The sequence below is a fragment of the Protobothrops mucrosquamatus genome, unplaced genomic scaffold (assembly GCF_001527695.2).
Source record: "Protobothrops mucrosquamatus isolate PMUCROS unplaced genomic scaffold, P.Mucros_1.0 scaffold235, whole genome shotgun sequence".
NCBI lineage: Eukaryota > Metazoa > Chordata > Lepidosauria > Squamata > Viperidae > Protobothrops > Protobothrops mucrosquamatus.
The window spans coordinates 1,284,887-1,297,450 of NW_015386586.1; the positions used below are offsets into that span (position 1 = coordinate 1,284,887).

General features: G+C 47.9%; 1 protein-coding gene across 1 annotated transcript in view; it reads left to right on the top strand.

Moving 5' to 3' along the window:
* The window catches only part of NBEAL2 (neurobeachin like 2), a 116,385-nt gene extending 113,167 nt beyond the window's left edge, over positions 1 to 3,218 (top strand). The window contains 3 exon segments of the mRNA XM_029283799.1: positions 660 to 808; positions 2,446 to 2,581; positions 3,049 to 3,218. Coding sequence (XP_029139632.1) covers positions 660 to 808; positions 2,446 to 2,581; positions 3,049 to 3,150 — 387 coding nt within the window. The 3' untranslated portion in view covers positions 3,151 to 3,218.
* The last annotated feature ends 9,346 nt before the right edge of the window (positions 3,219 to 12,564 follow it).

Below are 12,564 nucleotides of genomic sequence, written 5' to 3' on the forward strand. Positions count from 1 at the left end.
GGGGTCCCTGGTACTCTCAGAGCTTGGTGGTTTTCTTGCAAAAGTTTCATGACCCAACTAGGGAACGTCATCAATTCTAGAAGGGAAGAGGAGGAGGAGGAGGAGGAAGAAAGGAAGGATGGATGGATGGATGGGTGGAGGGATGGAGGGAGGGAGGGAGGGAGAGAGGGAGGGAGGGAGGGAGGAATGGATGGATTGTGGGGTCCTTGGTGCTCTCTGAGCTGGGTGGTTTTCTTGCAGACATTTCATGACCCAACTAGGTAACATCATCAGGGCTAGAAGGGAGTGGAGTTTGGGAGGAGGACATGATGATGATCATCATCCTCATCATCCCCCTCCTTGGTGCTGAGTTGGTTTTCTTATAGACATTTCATGACCCAACTAGGTAACGTCATCAGTAGTAGAAGCGAGTGGGGACTGTGAGGATGAGGAGGGGAGGGGGAAGACTGTGGGGTTCTTGGTGCCCTCCGAGCTTGATGGAGTGGACTTGGCGGAAAGGAGGGGGAGGGGAAGGAAAAACAGTTATAACTCATTTTTTTCAGTGCCACTGTAATTTCAAACAGTTACTAAACGATTATTTGTAAATTGGGGACTATCTCTACTTCGTACGGGCCCTGCTCAGCTAACCCCCAGCTTCTCCTTCCTTCTCCTTACTAAAGGACAAATTTGCCCTCCACCTGTACTCCGTCAACGGCAAGCATCTGTCTTCTGTCCCTCTGGATGAGCAGGTTACCTCCATGTGTGTCACGGAGGACTTTGTCGTGCTGGGTACCCTTCAGTGTTCGTTGCAGATCAAGGACCTTCAGAGGTAACCTTCTTCTCCTGCCTCAGTTTCTCTTTTTTGACACACGGCTACCGTGTTCTCTCGGTGGGACTTACGGTATCTATGCTTAGATATCGCCAGGCGCGAACAAACAGACCCACAGGGGTAGAGTTCAAACCAGCTACTTTATTGTTGAATGCCTATTTACAGGAATCTTCCCAGACCAGCCTGGGAAAGACCAGATAAGACTCAAAAAACATTCAAGGGAGGGTCAGACTTTAGCAGTAGTAGTTTTTTTCTCCCTTTGGTACTTTTTCAATTAAAGCAGAGTTCCTCAATCTTTCCAGCCTGACGACCCAGAAGGAAAATGTGTGCGTCTGTGGCTCTGTGCGTGCATGCGCAAACGGGTGTGTTCACGACAGCAGCGCTAGCATGCATGCACAAGTGGGCTGCACGCACCCACGGCACGCACGCTGAGCCTGTGCATATGCGCAAATGGGCTGCTGGCGCCCACGTGACATTGGTGGCAGTACTAGCATCCCTGCGCATGTGCAAATGGCGCGCTAGTGCCCGCGCGGCAGTGCTACCGCGAGTGGGGCGGGGCTCGCCAGCTATTCCCAGGGTCAAGTGGCCAATAGACGGGCCGTAGACCATACATTGGGGATCCCTGAATTAGAGTATTGCTTTCTGCTTAATTGTTTGTCTTGTGTTAATCCATGCTTATCTGGGTTTCTCTTTCTGTGGCCTCCTTGGTGCTCACTGAGCTTGCTTGTTTTCTTGCAGCCATTTCAGTTTGGTCATCAAACGTCTGCAAGTAAACAACCAAGCTCAGAGAGCACCAAGGAACCCACAATCCAGCCAAGGTTAAGTTCTCCGTTTGCTCACACCCAACACATGGAATCTTGCCAGAGTAAACTTTTGCTATTCTCACCCTAAGGGGGAGATTCTATGGAGTGGCTGTTCTAATTCTCTTTTTCTTTTCATGATCCATTTCTGATCTGGGCTGTCTCTTGTCTCACACCCGTCCTTGTACTCACTCATAGCTGTGAAACTTCCATCACACCACCTCCCCAGTCATAGGCACAACCCATCACAAACACTGCCTAATCCACCCTCTTTCTGAAACTGTTCTTCTCTTCGGAGACCTTATTCCTGATTTGATCTGACCAAGATACCCGTGTTTCAGCAATCCAGGTTGTCCTCGACTTACAACCATTCATTTAGTGACTGTTCTAAGTTACAACAGCACTGAAAAAGATCTTATGACTGTTTTTCACACCACACTTGTCGCATCCCTTGTGGCCACATGATCAAATTTCAGAATGCTCGGCAACTGGCATGTACTGATGACAGTTGCCGTGTCCCGGGGGTCACGTGATCCCCTTTTGTGAACATCTGATGATGGGGAAGCCGGATTCACTTAACAACGGTGTTACTAACTGAACAACCACAGGGATTCACTTAACAACTATGGCAAGAATGGTCGTAAAGTGGGGCAAAACAACGTAGCGACAGAAATTGTGGGTTCCATTTTGGTTGTAAGTCGAGGACCGTCTGTCGGGGAGAGTCCAGAGGAGATGGGCAGGATAATAAGTGTAATTTCCATGAGCAAAAAGGTGGCAGGCCAAGAAATTTATCCCGTGATTCCCTTGGTTGTTCCACTCCATTTTCTCTCCCACTAGGTTGCAGCCGGCAATTCCTTCTCTGATCATGAAGGTCCCCATCCACAGCGTCTCCGTGACGAAAGAGAAGAGCCACATCTTGGTGGGTCTGGAAGACGGGAAGCTGATCGTGGTGGGTGCAGGACAGCCTTCGGAGGTGAGAGTCAGCCTCTCTGCCCCCCCCAACTCAGCTTAATTCCTCTAGGGCAGGGCTAGGCCACTTTGGCTCTTTTATGACTCGTGGACTTCAACTCCCAGAATTCCTGAGCCAGCCATGCTGAGGGGAAAGGGAGAGGTTTCCAAGCTGAGCCATGCTGGCTCAGGAATTCTGGGAGTTGAAGTCCACGAGTCATGAGGGGGCCATAGTTCCACTATGCTGGCTCAGGAATTCTGGGAGCTGAAGTCCACGAGTCATAAAAGAGCCAAGGTTGACTACCCCTGCTCTAAATGGCTACTCTTCCATCTCCAGCTGTTCGTCATCCCAGCTGGACATGACGGAGACCTTAAAAGTCCACCATGGTCAAAATTCTACTGGTTCCCTGCGACCCTGTCTTGGTCAAGCAGAGCCCGAGGAGCTCTGAGGTTGTGGACCCTCCTTTGCCCACCTCTCTTCTCGTTCTCCAGGTGCGGACGGGCCAGTTCCACCGGCGGCTGTGGCGCTCGACGCGACGTATCTCCCAGGTGTCTTCGGGCGAGACAGAATACCATCCGACGGAGTCCAAATAGAGGCCTCGTTTTTAATTTCCCGTTGCCTTGTAGTCACCCCTCTGCCACAGTGGACCCCAGGTTCTCCCAGGAGAAGGTCCACCACGGCGGCTGCCTCTCGTGTCGCGTGGCTGGGGGATCCTTGCGGCTGTAGGGATACCCTACGGCAACTGCCCAGGAGCGTGAACCTGCACACATCTGGAGCAGGCTCCTGAATACAGTGCATGCAGCAGAACAATCTGGGTTTTGTGTGTGTGCGTGTGTGTGCGTGCGTGCGTGTGTGTGTGTGGTTTCCCTGAGTCCATTCAGCTGTTGCCCACCGATTGATTCTATATTACTGTTGATTCCTGTAGAGCTTGAAACGTCAAATGTTTGTATTCATTGTCTTACACTGGAGAGCGTGAGCGAAGGAGGAATGGGGGGGGGAGGGCTGCCAGATTGTCTTTGCCCCCTCCCACTGTGTGTTAGAGTCGTGGGTGGGAGGGTCACAAGTGAAGCAATAGACATCCCAACCTTAAAAATGCGGGTGGTCTCTTGGTGGTGGCCTTAAGGAGATGTTAGTTGCACTACACGGAACACCTGCAACCAAAGTGGACCCCCCGTTGCTTTCCGTGTCCTGGTGGGTGAGAAGTTCTCTTGAACTCTGAAGAAAGCTTTAAAGGGAAGTCAGGAATAGTGAGGCCAGGAGCTCTTGGTCCTCAAGTTGTAACCAAGAAAGGTGGAAAGGGCAGGGCAACCCATAAGCGTTATGCCAGAGATGGGGCAGGAGGTGAATTCTAATCCCATACGGTATGAAAAAAGTGAGCTTTCCCCACAGGTTTGGTGCCCTCTGGTGGCCTGGTGTTGGAAACCTTCCTTGGACAGTTGACCACTGGGGATATGGGAGGCCCATTCATTCATTCGTTGGGGGCCAACTGTTTCCAACACCACGCCCCACGTACCTTCACTAGCAATAAAAGACAACCTTGGTGCCCGTGGGTTATATCCGATCCTGCCTCAAGGCCTTAGGATTCTGTGTGTCCGAGACAAGGAGCCTTGGAGTGGAGGATGGTACCCCCAGTCAGTTCTCCTCTTCACTCCTCACTTTCAGAAAATCCACTCAATAGACACTCCCTATAAGTCTTGGTCAAGGTCTTCCTGCTGGAAACAGTGACTCTCTCCTCCATCCTTTACATGTTTTATGGATATGGGCACCATCTTCCTCTTAAGCACCTGTTGATATCTGCACTTCTAAACTTCTGCACAGAGAAGAGGGGGGAGGAAGAAGGTTCTGAGATAACCAGAAACCGCACAAGTTTCATCACAAAGACAAATCGGAGCAGATTCCACATTGGAAGGAGAACATCAGCTCTGTCCGACCTTCCCGTCCCTTGCGGTGGTCCTGAAGATCTCTCCAAACCAAGACAAGGTCCTCCATTGCTCCACAGCTGTTCCAACTACCAGCCTTCTTGGGAAGGTCATTCTGTCTCTTCGCCCACGTGGTTGAAGGAAGCTGCGCCCCTGAAGGAGAGCACCTCTGGTTTCACACGTTCAACCGGTTGGCCTGGAACAAGGTGATCCTTCATCCACTCGTGTCTGGATTATCCCTCTGCCCCACTTCTGTGGCTACCCAAAGCACGTTGATGAAGTTGAATGTCCTGGAGAAGAACTGGTTCCCATCTCCATCCTCACGTGGCTTCCTTCCTTCCTTGCGTTGTCTTTTGTGGTGGTCTTCTTCCTAAGGGAGAACATACTTTGTCCTCCAGGCACACCACTGAAGATCTTCTGTCTTCAGTTGCCCCTAGAAAGCTATTCCATTGTTTTATCTCTGAGCTTCCTTGATTTTTATCCTGCTCTTAATTATTCTACTGTTGGGTTTGTTGGTTCGTCCTCTTGTTAGGAAGAGGGAGAAGAGGACAGCTGCTCTTCTGCTCCTTGGCAGATGAGGAATTTGTAGATTCGCAGAAGCTGGCTCAGATATTTCTTGGGATGTTATAGCACCACAAATTGAAGCATTAGAACAGGGTTTCTCAACCTGGAGAACTTGAAGACGTGTGAATTTCGACTCCCAGAATTCTGAGAGTTGAAGTCCATCCCTCTTAAAGCATGCCGGCTGGGGGATTCTGGGAGTCGAACTCCTCCCATCTTAAAGCATGCCGGCTGGGGGATTCTGGGAGTTGAAATCCACCCATTTTAAAGCATGCTCACTGGGGAATTATGGGAGATGAAGTCCACACATCTGCAAGTTGCCAAGGTTGAGAACACTTCAGTAAGAAATTCAAGATGGTATTTTCCCCCCCTTTTTGGCCCACTAACACATCTACTTTTACGTAGAGGGAAACTGAGTCCAGGTTACAAATGTTTTATCATGTTCTTTCCACCTCTCTCGTTTTCTCTTTTTCTCCCCCAGGTAAGCATTCTCTAGGAGACTACAAATCCAACCATCCCCAGCCAGAATGGATCTCCCAAAACCAAGACAAGATCTTCAATTGCTCCACAATTGTCTACAAGGTTGAAATCGTTCTTAAAATCTGTTTTCTAATCTCCTACCCACTCCAGGTCTTCTCTCTCTCTCTCTTTCAAAAAAAAAAAAAAAGAAAATTCTGGAATAGAGACCAATTTCCACGAAGTGCAATATTTTCACTTTGGAGAAAATTAAGTGTCTTTGGGTTTGTTTTCTCCCCCAAATCTCCTGCAGCGTCAATTCCTTGTGACTTTTCAATGTACAAAAACGTCTTTTGTAACTTTTACGAATATCAGCGTTCCAAATTTTTTCTACGGTTTTAATTATTATTATTATTATTATTATGTTTTGTATTTAAAAGGGGCAGAGGTGTTAAATTTTCAGAGTTTTCCCGACTCCACGAAAAAAAGCACCCGAGGCTCAGGGTGGATATGTCCTTTAACCCGCGTGAAATTTAACACTGGTGTTTTGTCACTGTTGGCTGACTCACAACGACTACGGTTCTGAAATTTCTAAGATTGTTGGGCTGGTTTGTTGGGGAGAATCTGAGCGGGTGGGTTTATTTAGTGCAAATTTAGGGCTGGCAAAACAGGGTCCTCGTGTCGGTCGGCACAGGGCAATGCACTGAGGTGTCCTTTCCACGTGTGCGTTGTGCACAGTCTATATTGTGGTGGGTAGTAGTACGCAATCATTTTTGGCACAGTGGAAGTGGAGAAAGAGAAAAGAGAGAGAACCGAATTCTCTCTAGACCCAAAGCTTTTAAAAAATATATGAATATTTTTAAAGAAAGAGAAGCATTCTCTGGAATTAAACATATTTCGGATTTGCATGCAAAGCAAAACTTGGCTGCAAAAAATGCTTCCAGACACTTTTCCAGCTTGAAAATGGGCGGACTTCAACTCCCAGAATTCCCCAGCCAGCAGGCTGGCTAGGGAATTCTGGGAGTTGAAGTCCACTCGTTTTCAAGCATCCAAGTTTGTTTTAAGGATTGGAATTACAGGAACAGGGGTTGCCTTTATGTCACCCCACCCCCACCCCAGAAACCTCTATTTTGCCCTGATCCAAGACCGAGGACCCTCAGAGAGGACAAAGATCCATGCTCCACTTCGATCTGAGCCACTGTTCCAGCCCAGCCTTCTCGGTTTAAGTACGGCCGTTGGTTGCTCAATTTCTCTTGCCTGTTTTTAAAGAAAAAGGGGAAATCTGTATTTTGCAATAAATAAATTATAAAGGAGGCGCAGATCTGCAGCAACCACGGGGGCGTTTAAAAGCTTCCCTTGCAGATTGAGCTACCTGTGAGTAAGGAAGGGATTGCAAGCTTGCTGGATGTTGCTGGTACTCTCCCAGGAGGGTGTTGGAAAAGGGGGGTCTGGTTTTAAAAGGCCTGTGGGGCAGGATAAATCCCCCTTAGCCTGCACTGCCTTGCGTCTTTTTTTTCCTTCCAGAAAAATGAAAAGCACAATCTGAATTTTTTAAATTTAGAAAAATAAAAAAAATATGCCTTAAACTTGAATGGGACTGCTTGCCTTGAATTTTACTGGTTTTGCCTCACCAATGGAGGATATTCCTGTTCACCCGACTTTAAATAAACGGCTAAAAAAAAGCGGCATTGTGTAGTTGTTGACTGTTATGTGCGACACTTTGGTTGTGGTTCCAGTTAGGAGTAGAAACACAAAAAGAAGGCAGTTATGCAATCGGGGTGTTCCACCCAAGGCTGAGTTAACTTATTTTAACCTTAATTTTGCTGATTAGACAGGTAGTCCTCAACTTGCGACTGTTTGCTTAGTGACCAAAGTTAGAGCAGCACTGAAAAAAGTGAATTAGGACCGTTTTTCACGCTTAGGACCGTTGCAGCTTTTCCAGAGTCACGTGATCAAAATTCAGATGCCTGGCAACTGACTCATATTTATGATGGTCGCAGTGTCCCGGGGGTGGCATGTGATCCCCTTTTGTGACCTTCTGGGAAGCTAAGTCAACCGGGAAGCCGGATTCACTTAATGACCGTGTGACTAACTTAACCACTGCAGTGGTTTATTTAACTACCGTAGCAGGAAAAATGGAACAAAACTCACTTTACAAATGTCTCACTTATTAACAGAAATTTTTGGCTGAATTGTGGTCGTACATCCACTGGTGGTCCTTGACTTACAATCACAATTGAGCCAAAAATTATGTGTGTATATGTGTGTGTGTGTGTATAGCTGTACAGGTACTATAGTGCTCAGTGTAATTGGAATCTGAGCTTTCATTGTTAACCAAGGATGTTGTTAAGTGAATCACTTCGTCATTAAGCAGACTCGGGCTGCAGATGGCAAGTACATGACCCCAGGACAAATACATACCAGTTGCCAGCGGGACGAACTTTGACTGTGGAGATACTGGGTTGTAAGTGTGAGGACTGGTCAGGAGTTGTGAGGATCAGACTTTTTTGAGCACCATCTTAACTAATTTACTACAAGTGGTTGTTGAGGGCGACCTGTGAAATGGAAACGGAAGGACTGAATTTGTTAATATATGAATATATGTGCATGCGTGCACGTGCTCACACGCCCACACAAAACCTTAAGCAAAAAATTTAACCGGTTAACAGCTAATTATTCTCATGTAAAATTATAACTGTAAAATATGCAAAAGATTTGCTAAGCTCAACAGCTATTGAGCAATTGCTCTGCCATTCGTTCCAGTAATACTTGCAGGGAAAAAAAATAGTCAAAAGAATTGACAGCAGTTTCCCCACACAGAGAAAAATGCTTATTATGGTATGCTCTTGAACTCGTCACTCAGTGGTGTAGTGTTTCTCAACCTCAACAACTTTGATGAGTGGACTTCAATTCCCAGAATTCCCCAGCCAGCACTGGAACTCGGGAGTCATTAATTTCCTTCCTTCCTTCCTTCCTTCCTTCCTTCCTTCCTTCTTCCTTCCTTCCTTCCTTCCTTCCTTCCTTCCTTCCTTCTACCTTCCTCTTTCCTTCCTTCCTCTTTTTCCTTCCTCTTTCATTATTCCTCTGCCTTGTCTTCCTTCCTTTCTTTTTCCTTCCTTCTTTCCTCTGGCTCGTCTTTCTTCCTTCCTTCCTTCCTTCCTTCCTTTTTCTTTCTCCTTCCTCTCTTTCCTTCTTTCCTCTGCCTTGTCTTCCTTCCTTCCCCTTGTTCTTCCTCCCTCCCTCCCTCCCTTTCTTGCTTCCTTCTGTGCAATGGAATATTGCATCCAGTTTTCATCGCTACGATATAAAAAAGATATTGACACGAGTCTAGAAAATGTAGAGAAGAGCAACAAAGATGATCAGGGGACTGGAGGCTAAAACATATAAGGAACGGTGGCTGGAATTGGGTATGTCTAGTTTAACGATGAGAAGGACGAGGGGGGACATGATAGCAGTCTCCCAGTATCTCAGGGGCTGCCCCAAAGAAGAGGGAGTCAAGCTATTCTCCAAAGCGCCTGGAGGCAGGACAAGAAGCAACGGGTGGAAACTAAGCAAGGAGAGAAGCAACCTGGAACTAAGGAGAAACTTCCTGACTGAACAATTAGCCAGTGGAACAACCTGCCTCCAGAAGCGGTGAATGCTCCAACACTGGAAGTTTTAAAGAAGGGATTGGACAACCATAGCAGGCCGACGCAAGAGCAGTTCGATTGCACCAAACCCGCAAAAAAAGCGGGTCAAAAACGCCCCCTTCCCACGCACTAACAAGCACATCGCTCACTTGCCCGCTAAAACAGCTTCTCTCATCGGCAGGTGGCGCTGTTGGCCAGCATAAAGCACCATGGGTGGAATCGGAGCGCGTGACAAAGCCAACACGGCATCTATTCGTAACGCGCATGCGCATCCCCCCCCCTTCTCTTCCAACTAGCTTTGTGGTTCTACGGTCCCGGCAAGGTAAAAAAATAGAGCGGGCGGGCGGGAAAAAAAACCCCAACCTCCAAATGCTCCTCCTCTTCCTCCCCCCCCCGGCAAGTCCGCTTTGTTAACTCTTTCGTGCCCGAGTACGTTTTAGTTTGCTGCTGCAATATTTTTACATTTACAAACTTTGAAGCGCGCGCGCGCGCGCGCACACACACACACACATACACAAATATATGAATCTATCTATGGCATCTCTTACTCTATCTTGCAAAAAAGCTCATTCCAGTTCTCTCCAGCCGGCAACTTCCCCATGCAATAAACTACAACTTCCAGAATGCCTCGCGCGTGCTTGGCTGAGCACTCTGGAACTTGCAGTTCTTGAAGGGTGCAAAAGAGCTGAACCGGCCCATTTGCTCACGTGACCGCCCCTCCCAGCTGGACTTTGCCCGGGTCCGGATGGTCAGTATGGAGTGACCCTCCTTGCGCCCCTTTTTTTTCCAGCGCCCCGAGAGGTAATGCGGGGTGCAAACCTGCGTCTTTCCCCGGGACGCATCCAAACGTTGCTTTGACTCTGGAGGCGATTGCAAGCTTGCAAGCCTTGCAAGATATTTGCGGGCGCCCGATCTGCAATCTGAAATCAAGCCAGGTTTGGAAATTGCCCCCTCCGCACAAAAGAAACCGGGGGGGGGAAGGGTGGCAAAATCTTCGAAAAACAGCGGGTTTTTTTTCCCAATCTTGACCATTTTGTTTCAACAGGTGGACTTCAACTCCCAGAATTCCACAGCCCGCAAGCTATCTGTGGAATTTGGGAGTACATGCTTGCTAGGGAATTCTGGGACTTGAAGTCCGTGCTTGCTTGTTGGGGAATTTTACTCATCTTAAAATGGCCCAGGATGAAAAACAATGTTTTAAACCAGGGGTCTTCCAACTTGGCCCTTTTATGACTTGTGGACTTCAACTCCCAGAATTCCTCAGCCAACCTGGCTGAGGAATCCTGGGAGTTGAAGTCCCACCAGTCATAAAAGGGCCAAGTTGGAAGACCCCTGAGAGTCTGGATCCAAGCCCACAGTTTCATCAAAATGGCCGACTGAGGAATTCTGGGAGTTGAAGTCCACCAGTCATAAAAGGGCCAAGTTGGAAGACCCCTGAGAGTCTGGATCTAAGCCCACAGTTTCATCAAAATGGCCGACAGGAATTCTGGGAGTTGAAGTCCACCAGTCATAAAAGGGCCAAGTTGGAAGACCCCTGAGAGTCTGGATCTAAGCCCACAGTTTCATCAAAATGGCCGACTGAGGAATTCTGGGAGTTGAAGTCCCACCAGTCATAAAAGGGCTGAGTTTGAAGATCCCTGGTTTAATGCAAGGGAAGTCCTGGCAATCCTTTGTGGGTCCAGAGGCATCATTTTTTGTGTGTATCAGTGCACCGCACTGTGGGACTAACAGCAATGGGCCCCAGGGTCTGGCTTCCCCCTCCTGTCAGTCATAGAAGCTGCCTACTGGACTTTGGATCACTCTCAAGCCGGCCCACTCCACAAGGTTGTTGTGGAAAAAAAAACAATAGAGGAATAGACACCACTCTGGGATATAAATCTAACCAACCCATCAACGTTTTGCTCCACAGACATTGTTCCAGTGACATCCGCCGTCCAGAAATCTGATCCCCTGTGGCGGTAGGTATCTCTGCTGGAATTCTGACACTCCGTCCTCCCTCACAGGGTGGTTGTGAAACATGATGGAAATAACACATTGTTAATAACACATTAAAACATTATGGAGATAAATAAATAAAACCTGTTGGTTTTGCATTTTCATTACAAAGTAGTCCTCAACAGTTTCTTTAGTGACTGCTCAAAGTTATGACACCACTGAAAAAAGGACAGTTCTTCACACTTATGACCTGGTCACGTCATCCAAATTCAGCCGCTTGGCAACTGACTCATATTTATGACGGCTGCAGTGTCCCAGGGCCACGTAATCCCCTTTTGCGACCTTCTGGGGAAGCAGGAAGCAGGATTCACTTAACAACCGTGTTGCTAAATTAATAAATGCAGGGATTCACTTAACAACTGTGGCAAGAAAGGTCGTAGAATGGGGCGAAACTCATTTAACAATCGTCTCAGCAGTGGAAATTTTGGATTCCATTGTGGTTGAAAGTCAAGGACTATCTGTAATTTAAGTTAAAATGGGTGGAGCTCTACCAAAGGAAATCTAAATATTTTTTTTAGCTGGGCCCCCCATCTGACCTTGTTTTTCTCCTTTGAGCCTCCCCCCCCTTCCCCCCAGGTCCCTTTACCGACGCTCGACAGTATCTGGAACTTTTCCTGCCATCAACAGTGGCTCTTGCAGTATACATGTAGGCCTTGACTTACGACTGGCTAAACAAGGAATTTGTTAAGTGTATCACATTCAATTTCACGGCCTTTGGCCCATGGTTGTTTATGACTGCAGTCATTAACTGAATCAGTCATTAAGTGAATCCGGTTTCCCCCATTGACTTTGCGGGTCAGAAGGTCGCAAGAGGGGGTCAGGTGACTCTCGCCAGGACGCTGTGACCATCGTAAATACGTTCCATTTCCAAGAGCACAAATTTTGATCGTGCGACCAGGAGGGACGGTTCGATGGTCATAAGTGCGAGAACCGGCCATAGAGCCCTATTAAATGTGGGAAACGGTCATAAGTCACTTTTTTCCAGTGCCGTTCTGACTTAAGATGGTCATTAAATAAGTGGACATCAGGCAAGGACTTAGTAAAATACACCTTGCTTGTTTGGGTGCCTGTCACCATGCGCCATGGGGTCCCATTGTAATTTTTTTTACTTAGGGGCCCCAAGATCCGTATGGCCCCAGACTGAGGAACGCAGCTCTACGGAGCCTGCACTGAGGGGGGGGGTTGAAGTAAATCAGGGGTCCCCCAGGCCGAGGCCCGTTCAAAATTGGGGCGCACAAGCAGTGGTGCTCACATAGAACCATCCCTTTCCTTGCCCGTGAGTGAGCCAAGCCGGAAAGGATGGGGAGAGCCGGACTAGATGACCTCTAAGGCCCCTCCCACCCCTGGGATGCTGGGATTCAGCCCTCAGTCCCTTTCAGCAGCTTCTTGAACTCGGCGCATCCCAGTTAGGTGATTCCTGACTTCCATCTATGTTTCTTTACAGAGC